This window comes from Mustelus asterias, chromosome 22 (assembly GCF_964213995.1).
Source record: "Mustelus asterias chromosome 22, sMusAst1.hap1.1, whole genome shotgun sequence".
NCBI classification, from domain to species: domain Eukaryota; kingdom Metazoa; phylum Chordata; class Chondrichthyes; order Carcharhiniformes; family Triakidae; genus Mustelus; species Mustelus asterias.
The window spans coordinates 74,310,584-74,335,147 of NC_135822.1; the positions used below are offsets into that span (position 1 = coordinate 74,310,584).

Here is a 24,564-nt window from a genome sequence, read left to right on the forward strand (position 1 = left end):
GGAGAAAGAGAAATGAAAAGCTGGATTGCGTTTCCTTTTCAGACCATTGAATCCAACTGGAGGTGTGGGCATCACGGTTTACAACGGATACACTGTCACAGCGAGACGAGTAAAGGCGTCTATTGCTTACAGTATGACGATCAAAAAATTATCAGTGGTTTACGTGACAACACTATCAAGGTAAATGGAACAGAGAGCGAATTGAAGAATATCTGTTGATAATCTGAATCCAGTCAGCGACCGGTTTGTCATGGCTTTGTGAATCACATAGTCTTCAGGTTGAAGTTGTGTTGTAATGGGGACATACACCGCGTGCCTGGCCTGTACTGTCTTTGACAATCTCCCCTGCAATTGGTGGAGGGGAGTGGGTGAGGAGAATGTGATTGGTGGAGGGGTGAGGGTACGGTGTCTGTGATTGGTGGAGGGGTGAGGGTACGGTGTCTGTGATTGGTGGAGGGGTGAGGGTGAGGAGAATGTGATTGGTGGAGAGGGGAGGGTACAGTGGTCTGTGATTGGTGGAGGAAAGAGGGTACAGTGTCTGTGATTGGTGGAGGGGGAGAGGGTACGGTGTCTGTGATTGGTGGAGGGGCGAGGGTACAGCGCCTGTGATTGGTGGAGGGGCGAGGGTGAGGAGGCTGTGATTGGTGTGGGGGACAGGGTACGGTGTCTGATTGGTGGAGGGGCGATGGTACAGTGCCTGTGATTGGTGGAGGGGCGAAGGTACAGCGCCTGTGATTGGTGGAGGGGCGAGGGTACAGCGCCTGTGATTGGTGGAGGGGAGAGGGTACGGTGTCTGTGATTGGTGGAGGGGAGAGGGTGAGGAGAATGTGATTGGTGGAGGGGCGAGGGTACAGCGTCTGTGATTGGTGGAGGGGAGAGGGTAAGGAGCCTGTGATTGGTGGAGGGGCGAGGGTATGGCGCCTGTGATTGGTGGAGGGGAGAGGGTGAGGAGAATGTGATTGGTGGAGGGGCGAGGGTACGGCGCCTGTGATTGGTGGAGGGGCGAGGGTATGGCGCCTGTGATTGGTGGAGGGGCGAGGGTATGGTGTCTGTGATTGGTGGAGGGGCGAGGGTATGGGGCCTGTGATTGGTGGAGGGGCAAGGGTACGGTGTCTGTGATTGGTGGAGGGGTGAAGGTACGGTGTCTGTGATTGGTGGAGGGGCGAGGGTACGGTGTCTGTGATTGGTGGAGGGGCGAGGGTACGGTGTCTGTGATTGGTGGAGGGGCGAGGGTACGGTGTCTGTGATTGGTGGAGGGGCGAGGGTACGGTGTCTGTGATTGGTTTTGGGATTAGCGCCGGGCAGTCATGGCTGGTTTAATGACATTAAAGCCCAATGGTGATCTCTGACATTTGTTCACTCTGTCCAGATATGGGATAAGAACACACTGGAGTGTAAGAATGTTCTGACAGGGCACACTGGCTCCGTTCTGTGTCTACAGTATGATGATAAAGTCATCATCACTGGATCCTCCGACTCCACTGTAAGGTATGTGGCTGCCCCGACTTGGCGATTGGGATTGCTCTGAATAACCACACTGGGATGTAGAGAGGGAGCTGAAACACTCTGCTTAGCCCCATCAACTCCCTTGTTAGACAGATTAAGGGTTCCGGGGACAGGCAGGAAAGTGGAGTTACGCTCACAATGGGATTCGTCATGATGTTACAGAATGGCCAAGCGGACTCGTGGGGCTGAATGGCCTCCCCCTGTTTTTATTTATTATCGTTACAGTGAGATAATGATAGAGATTAAATCTCAGCACACAGACTCTGTCTGCATGGGTTTCCCCCCACAGTCCAAAGGTGTGCAGGTTAGATGGATTGGCCATGCTGAATTGCCCCTTAGAGTCAGGGGGACTAGCTAGGGTAAATGCATGGGTTATGGGGATAGGGTGGGATTGTGGTCGGTGTAGACTCGATGGGCCGAATGGCCTCCTTCTGCACTGTAGGATTCTATGATTCTTCATCCATTATCTGGCTCCCAGAGGTAAAAGGCCAAGTGTTTAACCCACTGCACCACCCAGGTTTACTGCTGCTGCCTTTCCTTCTCCCTCTCTTATATCCTCACTGGTTACAGGAGAGGTCCCAGAGGATTGGAGAATAGCCAACGTTGTTCCTTTGTTTAAGAAGGGTAGCAAGAATAATCCAGGTAATTACAGGCCGGTGAGCCTTACATCAGTGATAGGGAAGTTATTGAAGAGGATTCTCCGAGACAGGATTTATTCTCACTTGGAAATAAGTGGACGTATTAGTGAGAGGCAACATGGTTCTGTGAAGGGGAAGTCGTGTCTCACGAACTTTATCGAGTTTTTCGAGGAAGTGACGAAGATGATTGATGAGGGTAGGGCAGTGGATGTTCCCTACATGGACTTCAGTAAGGCCTTTGACAAGGTCCCTCATGGCAGGCTGGTGCAGAAGGTGAAGTCGCATGGGATTAGAGGTGAGCTGGCAAGGTGGATACAAAACTGGCTCGGTCAAAGAAGTCATGATGTGGAGATGCCGGCGTTGGACTGGGGTAAACACAGGAAGAGGTTTAACAGCACCATGTTAAAGTCCAACAGGTTTATTTGGTAGCAAATGTCATTAGCTTTCGGAGCGCTGCTCCTTCGTCAGATGGAGTGGATATCTTTGTCAGATGGAGTGGATATCCACTCCATCTAACGAAGGAGCAGCGCTCCGAAAGCTAATGGCATTTGCGACCAAATAAACCTGTTGGACTTTAACCTGGTGTTGTTCAAACTCTTACTCGGTCAAAGAAGACAGAGGGTAGGAGTGGAAGGGTGTATTTCTGAATGGAGGGCTGTGACAAGTGGCGTTCCTCAGGGATCAGTGCTGGGACCTTTGCTGTTTGTAATATATATAAATGATTTGGAGGAAAATGTAACTGGATTGATTAGTAAATTTGCGGACGACACAAAGATTGGTGGATTTGCGGATAGCGATGAGGACCATCAGAGGATACAGCAGGATATAGATCAGTTGGAGACTTGGGCGGAGAGATGGCAGATGGAGTTTAATCCGGACAAATGTGAGGTAATGCATTTTGGAAGGTCTAATACAGATAGGAAATATGCAGTAAATGGCAGAACCCTTAAGAGTATTGATAGGCAAAGGGATCTGGGTGTACAGGTACACAGGTCACTGAAAGTGGCAATGCAGGTGGAGAAGGTAGTCAAGAAGGCATACGGCATGCTTGCCTTCATCGGCCGGGGCATTGAGTTTAAAAATTGGCAAGTCATGTTGCAGCTTTATAGAACCTTAGTTAGGCCGCACTTGGAATATAGTGTTCAATTCTGTCGCCACACTACCAGAACGATGTGGAGGCTTTGGAGAGGGTACAGAAAAGATTTACCAGGATGTTGCCTGGTATGGAGGGCATCAGCTATGAGAAGAGGTTGGAGAAACTTGTTTTGTTCTCACTGGAATGACGGAGGTTGAAGGGAGACCTGATAGAAGTCGACAAGATTATGAGAGGCATAGACAGAGGGGATAGTCAGAAGCTTTGTCCCAGGGTGGAAGAGTCAATTACTAGGGGGCACAGGTTTAAGGTGCGAGGGGCAAGGTTTAAAGGAGATGTACGAGGCAGATTTTTTACACAGAGGGTGGTGGGTGCCTGGAACACGTTGCTGGGGAGGTAGTGGAAGCAGATGCGATAGTGAGTTTTAAAGGGGCTCTTTGACAAGTACATGAATAGGATGGGAATAGAGGGATATGGTCCCCGGAAGGGTAGGGGGTTTAGTTCAGTCAGGCAGTATGGTCAGAGCAGGCTTGGAGGGCGGAAAGGCCTGTGCGTGTGCTGTATTTTCTTTGTTCTTTATTCTTTTCCTCTTCCCTCCCTCTTCCCCTCCCTCTCTCTCTCTGATCACACTTTTTAACCATGGCTGCTGTGTGTTTGATTTGACCGTTGCAGGGTGTGGGATGTTGGTACAGGAGAGATGTTACTCTCCCCCTCTCCTACTCTCTCTGTCTCTCCCTCCCCCCTCTGATCGCACTGAGTCCTGCTTTTTAAACCTGGTTGCTGTGTGTTTGCTTTGACCATTGCAGGGCGTGGGATGTTGGTACAGGAGAGATGTTACTCTCCCCCTCTCCTACTCTCTCTGTCTCTCCCTCCCCCCTCTGATCGCACTGAGTCCTGCTTTTTAAACCTGGTTGCTGTGTGTTTGCTTTGACCATTGCAGGGTGTGGGATGTTGGTCCAGGAGAGATGTTACTCTCCCCCTCTCCTACTCTCTCTGTCTCTCCCTCCCCCCTCTGATCGCACTGAGTCCTGCTTTTTAAACCTGGTTGCTGTGTGTTTGCTTTGACCATTGCAGGGTGTGGGATGTTGGTACAGGGGAGATGTTAAACACACTGATCCATCACTGTGAGGCTGTCCTCCACCTTCGCTTCACCAATGGAATGATGGTCACCTGCTCCAAGGACCGCTCAATCGCCGTGTGGGACATGAGCACTTCCACGGATATCACCTTGCGCAGAGTGCTGGTGGGACACCGGGCTGCTGTCAACGTGGTGGACTTTGATGATAAGTACATCGTTTCAGCTTCTGGGGATCGGACAATCAAAGTAAGACCTCTTCCATCCACTCCTTCCTTTTCTTTCTTCCAGTGTTTTATTTCATTTATTTACATGGTGTGGGCATCGCTAACTGGCCAGCATTTATTGCCCATCCCTTGTTGCCCTTGAGAAGCTGGTGATCAGCTGCCGCCTTGAATCACTGCAGTCCCCGAGGTGTAGGTAAACCCCCAGTGCTGTTAGGCGGGGAATTTCAGGATTTTGACTCAGTGACCGGGAAGGAACAGCTGATATATTTCTAAGTCAGGATGGTGAGTAACTTGGAGGGGAACCTCCAGGTGGGGGTGTTCCCAGGTATCTGCTGCCCTTGTCCTTCTCAATGGTAGTGGTTGTGGGTTTGGAAGGTGCTGTCCTTTCCCTCTCTGCCCCTAATATCTATTTTTGATTGTAACAGTAAGAGACCATTTTTCCTCCTCAAGCTGATCTGTACTCGAACTCCATCCATCCATCTTTGCTCCGCGCACAGGAACAGGCCCTTTGGCTCTCCAAGCCTGCACCGACCATGATGCCGGACTGAACTAAAACCCCCTATCCTTCAGGGGACCATATCTCTCCATTCCCATCCTATTCATGTATTTGTCCAGATGCCCCTTAAAACTCACCATCATATCCGCTTCCACTACCTCTCCCGGCAGCGAGTTCCAGGCACCCACCACCCTCTGTGTAAAAAACTTGCCTCAGCCAATAGAAATCTTGCCGACTCGGGTAGACAGGCTGTTTGTCCCAGTGGGTGCGTTATGACCAAGACACAGTTTGTCAGAGAAGTATTGTATCAACTCTTCCCAACAATAGGACACTGGGTCCAATTGAGTTGCAATTTCCAGCGCACAGGTTCTGATGCGGACTGGCTTGGAGCAGCTCATCGATCCAGTTTTCCAAACAGTTTCCCGTTAGCTAGAGTTCCAAGAATGTTCCCAGGGAATCCGGGCATCTGAATACACATTTGCAAAGTGCTGTACCTTGTCAAGTGCTTATATCTCTGAACCTCATAGCCACAGTCTGGTCTGTATCTATTTAGAAGGGCCTGAAATGACTGCCCAGTTCATGTAAAAAGGGCGGCATGGACAAGTTGGGCCGAAGGGCCTGTTTCCATGCAGTAAACCTCTCTGACTCTGTAACTCCTGACGTTTTTTGCTTTTGTCAGGATGATTCCAAGCTCAAAGTCAGTCTCAATATTTGTTCTGAGTTCAGAAATGTCTCCCAGCTCCTTGCCCTTACCTTCTGTTCTTCAGATTCCCTGATAATATTTCAGGAAATGTTTGTCGAGCTGTTTTGATGCGAGTTTCTCCCTCTCCCTCTAGGTGTGGAACACTGGCTCCTGCGAGTTTGTACGGACGTTGAATGGACACAAGCGAGGTATTGCCTGTCTGCAGTACAGGGACAGACTCGTGGTCAGCGGATCTTCTGACAACACAATCCGGTATGTCTGTCCCATCTCACACCCCTCTCCAACTACACTGCCCAATGCAGGTCATTGCTTCTATCAGTCCGAGTGGCTGTTAGCCCATGTGCAATAACTTCCAGTTCCAAGTTTCCAATTATAGCATCTTCAAACACTCGATTTGTTCTGTGAGAAGTCTCACAACACCAGGTTAAAGTCCAACAGGTTTATTTGGAATCAGGAGCTTTCGGAGCGCCGCTCCTTCCTCAGGTCAGTGTTCAGGTGAAGGAGCAGTGCTCCGAAAGTTCGTGCTACCAAATAAACCTGTTGGACTTTAACCTGGTGTTGTGAGACTTCTCAGTGTGCCCACCCCAGTCCAACGCCGGCATCGCCACATCATGGCTATTTGTTCTGGGCAGAAGCGGACCATGTTCAAAGCAATAACTTGAATTTCTCCAGTATCTTCCGTATTGGATTGTCCCGAAGCACTTTGCACCAATTTGGTGCTTTGCTGAAGTGACGTTGTGCTGAAAGTAGCGACCAGCAAACTCCCACAATCCGCGTTGTGTTGACAGCCAGATAATGATGTTGGTTGAGGTATAAATATTGACCACACATAGGAACACCTCTCCTGCTCCTACTCCAGTCACGGCCCAGATCCTGATACAGGATTCAATGGCACCTCCATCACTAGACTATCACCTCCATTAGAACTAGGAGCAGGAGTAGGCCATCTGGCCCCTCGAGCCTGCTCCACCATTCAATAAGATTATGGCTGATCTTTTTGTGGACTCGGCTCCACTTACCCGCCCACTCACCATAACCCTTAATTTCTTTACTGTTCAAAAACGTATCTATCCTTGCCTTAAAAACATTCAATGAGGTAGCCTCAACTGCTTCACTGGGCAGGGAATTCCACAGATTCACAACCCTTTGTGTGAAGAAGTTCCTCCTCAACTCAGTCCTAAATCTGCTCCCCCTTATTTTGAGGCTATGCCCCCTAGTTCTACTTTCACCTGCCAGTGGAAACAACTTCCCCGCTTCTATCTTATCTATTCCCTTCATAATCGTATATGTTTCTATAAGATCTCCCCTCATTCTTCTGAATTCCAATGAGTATGGCCCCAGTCTACTCAGTCTCTCCTCATAAGCCAACCCTCTCAACTCCGGAATCAACCTAGTGAATCTCCTCTGCGCCCCCTCCAGTGCCAGTATATCCTTTCTCCAGTAAGGAGACCAAAACTGTACACAGTACTCCAGGTGTGGCCTCACCAGCACCTTATACAGCTGCAACATAACCTCGCTGTTTTTAAACTCCATCCCTCTCGCAATGAAGGACAAAATTCCATTTGCCTTCTTAATTACCTGCTGCACCTGCAAACCAACTCCTTGTGATTCATTCGGTCTGCACTGAGTCTGTGTGCAGAAGTCTCTGGACTGGGACTTAAGGCTGTCCGACACTGAGGTGCAGATGTTCCCTGCTGAACTGCGGGGAGAATATTTGCTTGTTGCCCCAGGTAGCAGAAACTGACAGACTTCTCCCACCATTTAACAAGCAGTGATCACAAGATCTCTCCTGTGGGACAATGGTACTTACAAAGAAGGCTCTGTAACGCCCACGGACATCACTTTTCCCTCCCAGTTAACTCACTGTTCTGCAGAGTTATCAAACCACTGCTCATCTCAGCAGTAATCGCTTACATTTATATAAAAGTAAAAAGTTTATTTGTTAGTCACAAGTAAAGCTTACATTAACACTGCAATGAAGTTACTGTGAAATTCCCCTAGTCGCCACACTCCGGCGCCTGTTCGGGTCAATACATCTAATCAGCGCGTCTTTCAGACTGTGGGAGGAAACCGGAGCACCCGGAGGAAACCCACGCAGACATGGGGAGAATGTGCAAACTCCACACAGACAGTGACCCAAGCCGGGAATCGAACCCAGGTCCCTGGCGTTGTGAGGCAGCAGTGCTAACCACTGTGCCACCGTGCCACCCCGGGCCCCTGGCGCTGTGAGGCAGCAGTGCTAACCACTGTGTCACCGTGCCGCCCTGACTCCCTGGCGCTGAGAGGCAGCAGTGCTAACCACTGTGTCACCGTGCCGCCCTGACTCCCTGGCGCTGAGAGGCAGCAGTGCTAACCACTGTGCCACCGTGCTGCCCCGGGTCCCTGGCGCTGAGAGGCAGCAGTGCTAACCACTGTGCCACCGTGCCGCCCCGGGTCCCTGGCGCTGTGAGGCAGCAGTGCTAACCACTGTGCCACCGTGCTGCCCCGGGCCCCTGGCGCTGTGAGGCAGCAGTGCTAACCACTGTGTCACCGTGCCGCCCCGGGTCCCTGGCGCTGTGAGGCAGCAGTGCTAACCACTGTGTCACCGTGCCGCCCTGACTCCCTGGCGCTGAGAGGCAGCAGTGCTAACCACTGTGTCACCGTGCTGCCCCGGGTCCCTGGCACTGAGAGGCAGCAGTGCTAACCACTGTGTCACCGTGCCGTCCCGGGTCCCTGGCGCTGTGAGGCAGCAGTGCTAATCACTGTGTCACCGTGCCGCCCCGTCTTGAACATTCGAAAAGATGTCACGGAGCTTCACAGCAATGTTATTAAACAGAATCTGACTAAACAACCTGGGGAAATATTAGGATAGATGGTCAACAACTCAGACTTGGAGCCAGGGTTCGAGGAGCATCTTAAAGGGTGAAAGTTAGTTTGGGTTTCCATGTTCTTCCCTGGTTTTTATTTTTTGATACATGTCCACGGCTCACTTTCTGCATCTTTGATGGATCTGTGTCTTGCGCAGGTTGTGGGATATCGAATGCGGTGCCTGTCTGCGAGTTCTGGAGGGTCACGAGGAACTCGTTCGATGTATCCGATTTGACAACAAGCGAATAGTTAGCGGAGCCTACGATGGGTATGAAAAGAGAGAAATATTATTCATTTATCACTTCCACAGTCACGGAGCATTCCCAATGGGCTTTAGAGCCAGTCAAATAGCTTCCGGAATATAGTACTGACCCTCTGACAGTGCAGCACTCTCAGCACTGACCCTCTGACAGTGCGGCACTCCCTCAGTACTGACCCTCTGACAGTGCAGCACTCCCTCAGTACTGACCCTCTGACAGTGCAGCACTCCCTCAGTACTGACCCTCTGACAGTGCAGCACTGACCCTCTGACAGTGCAGCACTCCCTCAGTACTGACCCTCTGACAGTGCAGCACTCTCTCAGCACTGACCCTCTGACAGTGTGGCACTCCCTCTGACCCTCTGACAGTGCAGCACTCCCTCAGTACTGATCCTCTGACAGTGCGGCACTCCCTCAGTACTGATCCTCTGACAGTGTGGCACTCCCTCTGACCCTCTGACAGTGCAGCACTCCCTCAGCACTGACCCTCTGACAGTGCGGCACTCCCTCAGTACTGACCCTCTGACAGTGCGACACTCCCTCAGCACTGACCCTCTGACAGTGCGGCACTCCCTCAGCACTGACCCTCTGACAGTGCGGCACTCCCTCAGCACTGACCCTCTGACAGTGTGGCACTCCCTCTGACCCTCTGACAGTGCAGCACTCCCTCAGCACTGACCCTCTGACAGTGTGGCACTCCCTCTGACCCTCTGACAGTGCAGCACTCCCTCAGTACTGATCCTCTGACAGTGCGGCACTCCCTCAGTACTGATCCTCTGACAGTGTGGCACTCCCTCTGACCCTCTGACAGTGCAGCACTCCCTCAGCACTGACCCTCTGACAGTGCGGCACTCCCTCAGTACTGACCCTCTGACAGTGCGGCACTCCCTCAGCACTGACCCTCTGACAGTGTGGCACTCCCTCAGCACTGACCCTCTGACAGTGCGGCACTCCCTCAGCACTGACCCTCTGACAGTGTGGCACTCCCTCAGTACTGACCCTCTGACAGTGCGGCACTCCCTCAGCACTGACCCTCTGACAGTGCGGCACTCCCTCAGCACTGACCCTCTGACAGTGCAGCACTCCCTCAGCACTGACCCTCTGACAGTGCGGCACTCCCTCAGTACTGACCCTCTGACAGTGCGGCACTCCCTCAGCACTGACCCTCTGACAGTGTGGCACTCCCTCAGCACTGACCCTCTGACAGTGCGGCACTCCCTCAGCACTGACCCTCTGACAGTGTGGCACTCCCTCAGTACTGACCCTCTGACAGTGTGGCACTCCCTCAGCACTGACCCTCTGACAGTGCGGCACTCCCTCAGTACTGACCCTCTGATAGTGCGGCACTCCCTCAGTACTGACCCTCTGACAGTGTGGCACTCCCTCAGCACTGACCCTCTGACTGGGCCACATTCTCAGCAGACTGGGCAGGATTGAAAGTGTGGTGTGAGTGCTGAAGCAGCATCTATTATTGTACAACATGAGCTTGCGTTTCTGTAGCATCTTGCAGAGTTGAATAGCCTGCAGTCTTTAACGTAGAGAACCGGCGAGTGTGACTGTTCACAAAGCGGGCAGAGGAATGAGAAAATCAAACGATGACCTCCTGACTCATGTCTTCATGTTTATTTAGTTTGGCCTCTTTCTGTTTTGTTTTGAAGCAAAATTAAAGTGTGGGACCTTGTGGCTGCATTGGACCCGCGATCGCCGGCCGGCACCCTCTGTCTGCGAACACTGGTGGTACGAATCCAGCTTCTAACTCAATTGCACATGTTCCTTAAACCTGGTGCTTGATTTATCATCAGTATGCTTTGCTGTGTGATTACACTTATCCTGGAATCAGAAGGTTGCAGCTTTAAACCTCAGTTTGTAATCTGGGAGTAGCTAAAGTTGACGTGAAGGTTCATAGAGGAAAGCAAATGTTAAGCTGACCTTTATAGAACAAAGAAAATTACAGCACAGGAACAGGCCCTTCGGCCCTCCAAGCCGGCACCGACCATGCTGCCCGACTGAACTAAAACCTCCTGCCCTTCCGGGGACCATATCCCTCTATTCCCATCCTATTCGTGTATTTGTCAAGACACCCCTTAAAACTCACTGTCGTATCTGCTTCCACTACCTTCTCCGGCAGCGAGTTCCAGGCACCCACTCCCCTCTGTGTAAAAAAACTTGCCTCGTACAACTCCTTTAAACCTTGCCCCTCGCACCTTAAAGCTGTGCCCCCTAGTAATTGACTCTTCCACCCTGGGAAAAAGCTTCTGACTATCCACTCTGTCCATGCCTCTCATAATCTTGTAGACTTCTATCAGGTCGCCCCTCAACCTTCATCGCTCCAGTGAGAACAAACCAAGTTTCTCCAACCTCTCTTCATAGCTAATGCCTTCCATACCAGGCAACATCCTGGTAAATCTTTTCTGTATCCTCTCTAAAGCCTCCACATCCTTCTGGTAGTGTGGGGACCAGAATTGAACACTATATTCCAAGTGCGGCCTAACTAAGGTTCTATAAAGCTGCAACATGACTTGACAATTTTTAAACTCGATGCCCCGGCCGATGAAGGCAAGCATGCTGTATGCCTTCTTGACTACCTTCTCCACCTGCATTGCCACTTTCAGTGACCTGTGTACCTGTACACCCAGATCTCTCTGCCTGTCAATACTCTTAAGGGTTCTGCCGTTTACTGTATATTTCCTATCTGTATTGGACCTTCCAAAATGCATTACCTCACATTTGTCCAGATTAAACTCCATCTGCCATCTCTCCGCACAAGTCTACAACCGATCTATATCCTGCTGCATCCTCTGATGGTCCTCATCGCTATCCGCAAATCCAACAACCTTTGTGTCGTCCGCAAACTTACTAATCAATCCAGTTACATTTTCCTCCAAATCATTTATTGCAAGGACTTTGGAGTATATCAGTAAGGGAGCCTTGCTGCAATGATATCTGCCTTCTGTAACGTCTGGCCATGCGTACAAACTACCGTTATGGTCTCCTGACCCAAGGAAGGATGTAATTGTGTCCAAGGTACACATTAATGATTTGGAGGAAGGAACTGAAGGCACTGTTGCTAAGTTTGCAGATGATACAAAGATATGTAGAGGGACAGGTAGTATTGAGGAAGCAGGGGGGCTGGACAGGTTAGGAGAGTGGGCAAAGAAGTGGCAGATGGAATACAATGTGGAAAAGTGTGAGGTTATGCGCTTTGGAAGGAGGAATGGAGGCATAGACTATTTTCTAAATGGGAAAATGCTTAGGAAATCAGAAACACAAAGGGACTTGGGAGTCATTGTTCAAGATTCTCTTAAGGTTAACGTGCAGGTTCAGTCGGCAGTTAGGAAGGCAAATGCAATGTTAGCATTCATGTCGAGAGGGCTAGAATACAAGAGCAGGGATGTACTTCTGAGGCTGTATAAGGCTCTGGTCAGACCCCATTTGGAGTATTGTGAGCAGCTTTGGGCCCCGTATCTAAGGAAGGATGTGCTGGCCTTGGAAAGGGTCCAGAGGAGATTCACAAGAATGATCCCTGGAATGAAGAGCTTGTCGTATGAGGAACGGTTGAGGACTCTGGGTCTGTACTCGTTGGAGTTTAGAAGGATGAGGGGGGGATCTTATTGAAACTTGCAGGATACTGCGAGGCCTGGATAGCGTGGACGTGGAGAGGATGTTTCCACTAGTAGGCAAAACTAGAACCAGAGGGCACAACCTCAGACTAAAGGGACAATCCTTTAAAACAGAGAGGAGGAGGAATTTCTTCAGCCAGAGAGTGGTGAATCTGTGGAACTCTTTGCCGCAGAAGGCTGTGGAGGCCAGGTCATTGAGTGTCTTTAAGACAGAGATAGATCGGTTCTTGATTAATAAGGGGATCAGGGATTATGGGAAAAAGGCAGGAGAATGGGGATGAGAAAAATATCAGCCATGGTTGAATGGCGGAGCAGACTCGATGGGCCGAGTGGCCTAATTCTGCTCCTATGTCTTATGGTCTCAGGTGTGCAACAAAGGTCCACTGGACAGAGTTCTGGCATGAGGCTGCTTCGCAATCCCTGTTGAACCTGATAACTTGTGAAGGAGAAAGTAATCCCCATGAAGCTAATTGGTGGGCAGAATTTCACATTTTACGACATTTGTTGATAGAAACCAGCGAAAACCAACTTATTTCAAGCTAAAGGCCGGAGGATTAAAAGAGGATTAAATGTCTTTAAATACTCGATACAACCAGGATACACCTCCTGTAGAGACAAGCACTCCCATTATTTCCTGCTACATTTGGTGCCATGTAAATCTCTCCGTTTTTCTAACTGGACCTCACTTTCTCACTCATTTCAGCAAAAAAACAGAAAATGCTGGAAAATCTCAGCGGGTCTGACAGCATCTGTGGGGAGAGGATAGAGCCAACGTTTCGATTCTGGGTGACCCTTCGTCAGAGCTGAGCTGAATCATCCAGACTCGAAACGTTGGCTCTATTCTGTCGCCACAGATACTGTCAGACCCGCTGAGATTTTCCAGCATTTTCTGTTTTCGTTCCAGATTCCACCATCTGCAGTATTTTACTTTTAGTCATTTGGTGCTTGAGTCGCATTCACCAGTAACCATATTCCATCTTAAGTACCCAGACGCTGTTACCATTGACAAAGCACCTGTCAATGAACCTTCTCTCTCGCTGGTCATGACAGTCCTGATGGATTCCAGGATTCCTGGAGACTCCCTTCTTTAACCCCTTTGCACAGTCTGGTGGGTTCTGACAACAGGATCTTGATCAATTGGGCCAGTGGGCTGACGAATGGCAGATGGTGTTTAATTTAGATAAATGCGAGGTGATGCATTTTGATAGATTGAACCAGGGCAGGACTTACTCAGTTAATGGGAGGGTGTTGGGGAGAGTTACAGAACAAAGAGATCTAGGGGTACAGGTTCATAGCTCCTTGAAAGTGGAGCCACAGGTGGACAGAGTGGTGAAGAAGGCATTCGGCATGCTTGGTTTCATCGGTCAGAACATTGAATACAGGACTTGGGACGTCTTGTTGAAGACATTGGTAAGGCCACACTTGGAATACTGTGTACAGTTCTGGTCACCCTATTATAGAAAGAATATTATTAAACTCGAAAGAGTGCAGAAAAGATTTACTAGGATGCTACCGGGACTTGAGGGTTTGAGTTATAAGGAAGGCTGGATAGACTGGGACTTTTTTCTCTGGAGCGTAGGAGGCTGAGGGGTGATCTTATAGAGGTCTATAAAATAATGAGGGACACAGATCAGCTAGATAGTCAATATCTTTTCCCAAAGGTAGGGGAGTCTAAAACTAGAGGGCATAGGTTTCATGTGAGAGGGGAGAGATACAAAAGTGGCCAGAGGGGCAATATTTTCACACAGAGGGTGGTGAGTGTCTGGAACAAGCTGTCAGAGGTAGTAGTAGAGGCGGATACAATTTTGTCTTTTAAAAAGTGTTTAGACAGTTAACATGGATAAGAGGGATATGGGCCAAACGTGGGCAATTGGGACTAGCTTCGGGATTTTAAAAAAAGGGCAGCATGGACAAGTTGGGCTGAAGGGCCTGTTTCCATGCTGTAAACCTCTCTGATTCTATAACTCTATAACACAAAATCAGCAATTATGGGTCTTGTCCAATCCACAATCCCTTACTGTTCCTGTCTTCAGCTGTCTGCTTTTTCCGACTGTATCACACACAGCAACAGTCTCGGCTTTATACTCAGAGACCTGCTTCAACACCAGGATCTCTTCAAAAGCTATGAAACAGCAAACTGTTTACTTGCAGACTGAACCTTGCTTCTTGTCACTCGCCTTCATCAGGTGAGGGGCAATGTTCCGAAAGCTCGTGCACCAAATAAACCTGGTGGGCTTTAACCTGGTGTTGAGTATATTCCTTACTGTGCTCGAAAGGTAGTTAGACACCAAGGAATAGGGTGTTGGGTTTCAAAGTGGAGTTAATTTAGAATATCAGCCATGACCTTATTGAATGGGGAAGCAGGCCTGGGGGGTGCTGTACAGCCAACTCCTGTGTTCAACTGAAGAAGGCAGCTCGGAAAGCTAATGGAATATTGGCTGCTTCGGGGGAACACTGCACTTCTGTTTCCAACATCCAGTGATTAGCTTCAGCCGCAGGAGTGTGAAGTCAGTTCATGAGCCTTTTTCTTGCAATGTTTACATAACCCCCTCTCCTATTTCTCTGTCTCTCACAAAGGAGCATTCTGGGAGAGTATTCCGGCTTCAGTTTGACGAGTTTCAGATAGTGAGCAGTTCTCATGACGACACCATCCTGATCTGGGATTTCCTGAATGTACCCTCCGAGCAAGGGGATGGCTCGCAGTCAGCACCCCGCACGTACACCTACGTCTCCAGATAGGTGCCGGCGTCTCGTGTCAGACCAGTCATGGTAAGGAACAGAAAGCACATGCTAACCCCCTTCTCCCACTCTGCCTTCCCCATTCCTTGTGAAAGGATGGGGTGTGGGGGGGCTCTGCTTTCTTGGTCAAAGGAGGATGCATGCACGAGCCCGGGAATTCGATTTTGATTCCAACCGTGAGTTACTTTTTAACAGGGGCAGATTGGGGTGGGCCGGGCAGCTGTGTCATTCTGCTCAAGTAGCAAGTGGTTCGAGATGGCTTGCAGACCCTAGTAACCCAACAGCAAATCATCAAGCCACAGTAACCAAATGGCAAAGCCTTTCCAACATTCGAATCAATCCAAGCTTCAATTGTTTCGCAATGTTGCAGAATCCAGAATTGTTGTAAACCTTCCAACGAGCGGTTGGAAAAAGAATGCAGGGATGTTATTAAACTAGAAAGAGTGCAGAAAAGATTTACTAGGATGCTACCGGGACTTGATGGATTGAATTATAAGGAGAGGCTGAATAGACTGGGACTTTTTTCTCTGGAGCGTAGGAGGCTGAGGGGTGATCTTATCGAGGTCTATAAAATAATGAGGAGCATAGATCAGCTAGATAGTCATTATCTTTTCCCAAAGGTAGGGGAGTCTAAAACTAGAGGGCATAGGTTTGAGGGGAGAGATACAAAAAGATCCAGAGGGGCATTTTTTTCACACAGAGGGTGGTGAGTGTCTGGAACAAGCTGCCAGAGGTAGTAGTAGAGGCGGGTACAATTTTGTCTTTTTAAAAATATTTCAACAGTTACATGGGTATGATGGGTATAGAGGGATATGGGCCAAATGCGGGCAACTGGGACTAGCTTAGGGGTTTAAAAAAGGGCGGCATGGACAAGTTGGGCCGAAGGGCCTGTTTCCATGCTATAAACCTCCATGACTCTATGGTCTTTTGGTGACTTGCTGTATGTCGATAAGTCTCTCCGTGTACACTGTAGGCTTTCTGTTTTTTATGATAAATTTGAAGGCCGCCTCTTATCGAAACATTAGGTTTTGATGTCGGACTCAGGAAGGAATAAAATGAAGATGTCACGAGGGTCAGGAGCCGCAGTGTGAGAGACCAACCTTGGCAAGTTGAAGGAGTCCCTCCAACAGCTTCATGCCTTGGCTTTTGAGATGACCAGTTCATTTCCCTGTTCCCTTGTGTAAAGAATTGACATCTCTCCCCCTTTCTCTCCCTCTCTCTCTCCCTCTCTCTTCAGGATGTCCAAAATACAGCTTTTAGGCACTTAATAAAAGAACCCGATCGTGAGCCACACATTCATACAAGGAAGCGGTCATTTTGAAGGGGACTTATTTCAGGATGTGGGAGAGTGAGCAGTGGGAGTGCCTGCTCACTGAAGCTGAGAGAGAAGAAAAATAAATCCCCACATATCATTGCATCAACGGAAGAAGTTTCAACTGGATCTCCACCTCCATCTCAAAGTAACGCAACAACACCCAGTTAATTTTGTAAATTTGTATGGACTGATTTCTTGAAGGAACTTTAAAGACGAAGGAAAAACTAAAAAAAAATCTTCTAAAAGGGAACAGCAAGAAGGGCCCCTGGAATTGGCGATGGGCTTTGCTGAAATCGCCAGCTCTGTATTGTTGCAAATTATTTGTTCTTTCTCCCTCTTGCCGTCAGAGTTTAAAGAGGTTCCCCAACTCATCGTACTGAGCCCCAGAGAGCAGAAGGTCCCAGGCGTCAGCTGGAGTTGGTCTAGGTGTCCCTGGAGCTTGGAAGCAAACAGGTTGGAGGAGGGCTGCTTTGGCCAGGGGAGAGTGGTTAAAGAGAGGGGGAGAAATGGAAATCTACCGAAATGATACTCCATGTTCCTCCCTGCGGGAAAGCAGGGACAGAATCGGTCTCTGCTGTTGATGCCACGGCTAAACTGCCCGTGAAGGATATCAGCTGGGGTGTAATGGTGAAAGGTTGCTGCCCGCGGAACTGTGCCCCAGTAAAACTCTGCGCCTTCCAGAGAGGAGGGGGAGAGAAATAGACATTGGGCATCAAGGGTTTGAGTTGAGTAAATTCCTTAGGGGTGTGTTCCTGAATGAAACATTGCAACTTTACAGTGGGGAGTGTGACGTTGCGATAGTTCTCCTCTTAATCAGTTTTCCTCACTGGAAACAACAATGGCATTGTGAACATGTGATTGGGGAGGAGGGGGCAGTTGCCTGATAGATTTGTATTACAGCAACGAGGTACGGCACCATCCTTTCATCATTTCCACTTGTCCATCTTGCCATCAATTACCAAAAGAAACTCTACACAATATCGCCACTAATTGGATCGTTGGCAGCCACAAACCCACGTTGATCCTGAGCTGACGGGGGACGGGGGGGTGGGGCGGGGGGCGGTTTGGTGGTGGATTTGACCTCTGCTCCTGCTTCCATGATCCCCGAATAGCTATCATGTTGAGGGCAGGATCTAGCCCAGCCACGAAGCTGAAGAGCCGGCTGACGAATGCTTTTTGGGAAGCAAGGTTAGTACTGGGGGGATATGAGGGGGAGTCACTGCCAGCCCCCTGAAAACTGGACCCTTATCCCAGGAAAGAGAGTGGCAGCTGCCTATAGAGTTGTATCTAGGGATGTGTCACCTAGAGCAGCGCAAGTCCTCGTACATCACATTGAGAAACCCAGACGTTCAAGGTGGGAGAAAGCTGTCAGAGATAAGGCAACAGTGCAGAAGGGGCCTCAGCACTGCTCTGATTCACACCTATGATGTTGTATAATTCTGTGTCATTACCTTCATTCTAAGAGGAAGGTGATGTATTGTGTTGCTAGAAACCAATGTGCAATTTACAGTTGCTATTGTACAGTTTGTGTATAGTATCTTGTGTTTAGTTTATTTTAAAAAGTATTCTCTGTAAAACTTTTCTTTTAATCATTGATGAAATCCCACGGCTCTTAAAGGTTGAGTTTCAGTAGTGTCTCATGACGGCAGGTCCGTGTTGTGGAGAAGTTTTTTTGCGGGGGGGGCAGTGGGGATGGGGATGGTAGTTTGGGTGTGTTACATTTCTTTTCTGTTTTTGCTTCACCCCCTCCCCATCCCCACCCCTGAGTTGAACACTACAGAAAGTTCCTGACCAAGACTGCCTTAACCACACGGAGTTGGAAGACGCTGCTATTCTTAGTCAGTCCCCAAACTCCGGGTATTTATGCCACTTTGGACTTGGAATTGTTGACCTTTTGGGGGTGGGAGGATGGGGAAAATGAGGTTAAAAGCAAGTTGACCCCCCCCCCTCTCTCTCTTCCCCCCTCTCTCTCCCCAACTCCACTCCAGTGCCAGGGGCAGGTTACCAGGCCCCGGGTTCAGTCCTCACTCTGCGCATTGAGTGAGCTGCTCATAGCCAAGGAATCAGTATGGGTGATGGGGGAGGGGGGAGGGGAGTGTCTGCGGGAGAGGTAGCAGCAAATGGACTCTGTACCCAATCCAGGGATCAGTCAAGAGTTCACTGATAAAGACCAGTATCCAGAGAAGGGTTAGGGGGCCAGGGGTGATGCCTCAAACAGTCAAAGCTCATCTGCCTTCACGGGGTGACCAATGGCACTTGAGCCAGCTGTGTTTTGGTAAAGCTGGACATGTGATGCCTTGTTGGAGGGTGGTGAGACAGAGAACCATGCTGTTGTTTCAGACTTATTCTTCCCCAAAAGTGTCACAGTGCTTTCTTCAAAAGGTCCTCAGCACCTGACATGAAGGCAAATTGAAGGCAGATGCTGGAATCTGAACCAAAAACAGAAAACGCTGGAAAATCTCAGCAGGTCTGACAGCATCAGTGGAGAGAGAATAGACCCAACGTTTTGAGTGTGGACAACTCAGCTCAGCTCAATTCTGACGAAGGGTCATCCAGACTCGAAACGTTGGCGCTATCCTCTCTCCACAGATGCTGTCAGACCTGCTGAGATTTTCCAGCATTTTCTGTTCTTGGCTGAGCATCTGGTTTCCCCATCACCTAACGACCCTCAAACAATCAGGCAATGTCCAGGTTTCTAATGAATGTCATTTTTCCACAATACAATTCCACTCGGTCCACACCGCTCCCTCCCCCATGCTCACGCACCTCTGCTTTGCTGTGGGGGCAAGATCCTCTTTTATCTCCTCTTTTTGCTGTGCGGGGAGGTACAGGCTCCCCTTTTATCATTTTACTCTGGCTTCCGTAGCAGCTTGTGCTATTTTTCTACATTCTCTTGTTTCGAGGTATTGTTTCTGTGGATTATTTATGTAGCCTTTTTAAAAACAGAAAATGCATTCTTTAAGATATGTGGTTCGCGATTAAATTGCAGTTTATCATTCACCCAACATGCAAAGATTTCAAATGTCAGAAATGATTCTGTTTTCTTTTGAGACTCCAGCCAGCTCCCTGCGACTCTTAACTCCAGTTAAACATTCAAGTAGTGTGAGTAGGTCCAAGCACTGAGCATTGAAAGGTTCATCCCTACCTGTGTCCCATCCAGAATCGAGAGCTTATTTTCCATTCCTTTAGCTGCTCACTTATTTGGTCATCTGTCTTCACTGAGTTATGAAATGTTCTTGTGTGGTATTTGTAGACACATCTTCCAAATGGCCAATTCAGATCATTTACATTACACTTACAGCTTCACAATTGGCCTTTCAGCCCAGTTCGTATATGCTGGTGTTTAAACTCATCAAGATGAGGGGGCGGCACGGTAGCACAGTGGTTAGCACTGCTGCTTCACAGCTCCAGGGTCCCGGGTTCGATTCCCGGCTCGGGTCACTGTCTGTGTGGAGTTTGCATATTCTCCTCCAAAGATGTGCGGGTTAGCTTGATTGGCCAGGTTAAAAATTGCCCCTTAGAGTCCTGAGATGTGTAGGTTAGAGGCATTAGCGGGTAAATATGTGGGGGTAGGCCCTGGGTGGGATTGTGGTCGGTGCAGATTCAATGGGCCGAATGGCCTCCTTCTGCACTGTAGGGTTTCTATGATTTCTATGAAGAGCACCTTGCGCTCCTCGACATCTCACTCCTCCGTCAATATATCTTCCCATTCCTTTGTCCTCCATCTGTTTATCTTGTCTCATCTTGAATGCACCTATGCTAAAGGGTCTCAGTTACCCATGTGGGAGTGAGTTCCACAATCTCACCACTGGATCAATTTCCCATTGAATTATTAGTAACTATCTAATACTGGTCCCACAAGAGGAAACATCTCTCTCTGTGGCTGGCCTATCTGAATCCTTTCATAATGTTAAGCCTATTGTCCCTCGACATTTAGAGAGGTGCCGGCCAAAATGGCTTTAAAAATTAAAATATAAGAGATTCCCCTAAACCCTTCAGGCTTTTCTTGAAGGAAATAAATTCCGATGGCCACATTCTCACAGGAGCACCCTTTACTTCCCAAATCAAAGCAATATGAATGATTATCTCCTTCCTGCACGTTCCCTCCTGATGTGTGACCATCCGCCTACCAGGAAGAGCAGAACCAAGGAACACAATGAATCCCTCAGCATCATGGGAAATGCTACCCCTGGTTTCAGGCACTTGATACACATAGAGAGATAGAACTTTATTCTTGAGAGGGGGAGGGGCAGTTGAAAGAAGTTTGTCAAACCTGTTTGATAGCAAGAGTCAAGATGCTTGGGGTCTTGTGTGGTGGTTCTTCTCAGTGAGTGAGTGAGTAAATGGCTCTGGTTGGCCAAAGTTTTGGAGTCTTGTAGAGAGTTCCGTGTTGCCATGGGATAAGGATGAACTAAATGACCTTTTTGCCCCATTTATGTTGCAGTAGAGGTCAGCGTTATTGAATCAACTTGTGATGACTTGGCTCTTTCACATCTAGCTCAGTAACCCTTGACAAATCCTTTCCTCCCAACCTCATTCAAAACCACTAAAGATAAATATTTTACCAATGTAGTGTTTTCCAATCACACACTGAAGAAGGAGGCCGGTCAGTACATTGTGTCTGTGTTGACTCATTACAAGAATGATCCAAATCACCTGACAGTTCACATTCCTTAACTGCAGATCTCTCCTTTACAAATACTTATCCAATTCCTTTTCGGAAGTTACCATTGAATCTGCTTCCACCGTCCTTCAGGCAGTGAATTCCAGATCGCAACTTGCTGTATTATTCTCCAAATTCTCCTCTCGTTCTCTTGCCAATTACCTTCAATCTGTGTCCTCCACTTAATCACTTCCTCCCGCTGGAAAACCCTTTCTGTATCTAATGTGTTGAACCTTTCATCACTGTCAGTACATCAATATTCCTTCAGTTTCTCTGCTCAAAGGAGAACAAGTCCAGCTTGTTCAGCCTCTCCACATCACTCGGGTCCCTCAAATCTCTAGAACCAGACCCTAAAAGCCTCCTCTGGCTCCTCTCCAAGGCCTTGACATGTTTCCGAAAGTCTAGTCTTGAGAAGTGATGCCAGTATCGGTGGGAATAGTTTCAGATTACACCAGCATCCCTTCAGCTCTGAAAATACAGTAAAATGGCAGTTCAGAGACATATTCCAGTCACATTAAACTCGTGTAGAATGTACAGCACAGGAACCAGGTCCAGTAACTGGGTGACCTAACTGACTTTTTTTTTTGCATGACCTTTCACCTCTCCTATAATTTCGGCTAAGTGGGAAGGCTGGCACCAGCCCTGGTGGTCAGATTTGATCCTGTGTGTGATGTCCAGGTCAGTTACAGCTTAGGGCCAAGGCACAGGAAGGATCTGTGGCACGGTGGTCACCACCTGTGTACCGCCCAATCTGTATCCATACAATCCCTTCAGTTAACAAGCAGCAGGCTTTCATTTTTCTGAACACAGCCAATTAACTGAGGGTGATTTCAAGAGAGTCGGGAAATCGTATCCCACAAATGCACTGAGTGGCATGGGAAATATTAAACCTCCTCAGCACGGACAGTGACAACTCACAGTTGTGTATAACCCACACAACTCACAGTTGTGTATAACCCACACAACTCACAGTCGTGTATAACCCAGAGGGAGACTGTTTGGTCCATGGCTCTGCGCTGTCTCTTTAGGAGAACTATTCAATTCAGTCCCTTACCCTTGCATATTTATCCTTGTCAAATATTGATCCCATTCCCTTTTGAAAATTCCAACTAAATCTGTTCCCCCTCCCTGTTCGATGTTGTTCCTCGATCATTCCAGATCTTAACAACTGACCTGTTTTTTTCCCCAAACATTCTTCCCATCATCCCTGGTTCTTTGGCAAATCTCCGCGAATCTGGTAACCAGTCGCCGGCCAAAACAGTTTCTCCTGATCGAAACCCTGCACTGGGTTTATCTCTGCAGTCATGATGTGGAGATGCCAGCGTTGGACTGGGGTAAACCCAGTAAGAGTTTTAACAACACCAGGTTAAAGTCCAACAGGTTTATTTGGTAGCAAATACCATTAGCTTTCAGAGCGCTGCTGACGAAGGAGCAGCGCTCCGAAAGCTAATGGCATTTGCTACCAAATAAACCTGTTGGACTTTAACCTGGTGTTGTTAAAACTCTTACTGGGTTTATCTCTGCAGCCAGGCAGAGATGTAAAATTCCAACACAATCCGCAGCTTCCCGTCACCTTCACTCATTTAAAACTGACATGACATTTGAAAGTTTTTTTTTGTGTGTTTTTTAAATATTGAACCCGAAGCTTGAATGGGAGATCTGCTGGTGTTACAGGTGGAGACACGGAGGGTGCTGTGATTATCATGAATGAAAATAAATGAATTGAAACATTCTGGGTTTTTTCTGCTTGGTGTAATCTAGCCTTTCCTCATGTTACTGCAACTGTTCAGGACACGGGGAGAGAAACCCATTCACTTCTCTGTGCATCGGTCAGAACATTGAATACAGGAGTTGGGACGTCTTGTTGAAGTTGTACAAGACATTGGTAAGGCCACACTTGGAATACTGTGTGCAGTTCTGGTCACCCTATTATAGAAAGGATATTATTAAACTAGAAAGAGTGCAGAAAAGATTTACTAGGATGCTGCCAGGACTTGATGGTTTGAGTTATAAGGAGAGGCTGGATAGACTGGGACTTTTTTCCTGGAGTGTAGGAGGCTGAGGGGTGATCTTATAGAGGTCTATAAAATAATGAGGGGCACAGATCAGCTAGATAGTCAAAACCTTTTCCCAAAGGTAGGGGAGTCTAAAACATGAGGGCATAGGTTTAAGGTGAGAGGAGAGAGATACAAAAGTGTCCAGAGGGGCAATTCTTTCACACAGAGGGTGGTGACTGTCTGGAACGAACTGCCAGAGATAGTAGTAGAGGCGGATACAATTTCACCTTTTAAAAAGCATTTGGACAGTTACATGGGTAAGATGGGTATAGAGGGATATGGGCCAAACGCAGGCAATTAGGATTAGGTTCGGGGTTTTAAAAAAAGGGCAGCATGGACAAGTTGGGCCGAAGAGCCTGTTTCCATGCTGTAAACCTCTATGACTGTAAGAGCTAGAAAGGGTGCAAGTCTAGAATCACAGAATCCCTACGGTGCAAAAGGAGGCCATTTGGCCCATTGAGCTTGCATCGACTCTGACAGACCACCTTATCCAGGCCCTATCCCTGTAACTCCACATATTTACCCCGCTAATCCCCTAAACCTGCACATCTGGAGATACTAAGGTTTAAAGTTTAATTATTAGTGTCACATTAATGCTGCAATGAAGTTACTGTGAAAATCCCCTGGTCGCCACACTCCGGCGCCTGTTCGGGTACACTGAGGGAGAATTTAGCATAGCCAATGCACCCTAACCAGCACATCTTTCGGACTGTGGGAGGGAACCGGAGCAGCCGGAGGAAACCCATGCAGACACGGGGAGAAAGTGCAGACTCTGCTCACAAGTCAGTGTAATTTCTATTGTCTTTGTGATCGATTTGTGGGCGGCACGGTGGCACAGTGGTTAGCACTGCTGCTTCACAGCTCCAGGGTCCTGGGTTCGAATCCCGGCTCGGGTCACTGTCTGGAATTTGCACATTCTCCCTGTGTCTGAGTGGGTTTCCTCCGGGTGCTCCAGTTTCTTCCCACAGTCCAAAGATGTGCGGGCTAGGTTGATTGGCCATTCTAAATTGCCCCTTAGTGTCCCGGGATGCATAGGTCAGAGGGATTCGTGGGTGGATATGGGGATAGGGCATGGGCGGGATTATGGTTGGTGCAGACTCGATGGGCCGAATGGCCTCTTTACTGTAGGATTCTATGATTTTCTATCAATCATTTAAATACAGAGACATTGTGCACAGCTGGCAAGATCCCACAAACCACAATGAGTTGAATTCAGTACCATTTCAATGGAGGAGGGTAGGTTGGCCAAAGGACATTACTCTCCCAACTGGTCGAGTGATCTAGAGTCCTTGGAACTCAGGTACGAACCTCACCGTGGCACATCAT

General features: G+C 48.5%; 1 protein-coding gene across 2 annotated transcripts in view; it reads left to right on the forward strand.

The window, feature by feature from the left end:
- LOC144510187 (F-box/WD repeat-containing protein 1A) overlaps positions 1-22,900 on the forward strand; it is a 44,486-nt gene extending 21,586 nt beyond the window's left edge. For both annotated transcript variants that reach the window (XM_078239653.1, XM_078239655.1), the window contains 8 exons: positions 43-180; positions 1,370-1,488; positions 4,312-4,561; positions 5,872-5,990; positions 8,743-8,853; positions 10,503-10,581; positions 15,042-15,233; positions 16,441-22,900. In XM_078239653.1, the coding sequence (XP_078095779.1) occupies positions 43-180; positions 1,370-1,488; positions 4,312-4,561; positions 5,872-5,990; positions 8,743-8,853; positions 10,503-10,581; positions 15,042-15,203 (978 nt within the window). In that variant the 3' untranslated portion in view covers positions 15,204-15,233; positions 16,441-22,900. The remainder of the gene's footprint in view (positions 1-42; positions 181-1,369; positions 1,489-4,311; positions 4,562-5,871; positions 5,991-8,742; positions 8,854-10,502; positions 10,582-15,041; positions 15,234-16,440) is intronic.
- The last annotated feature ends 1,664 nt before the right edge of the window (positions 22,901-24,564 follow it).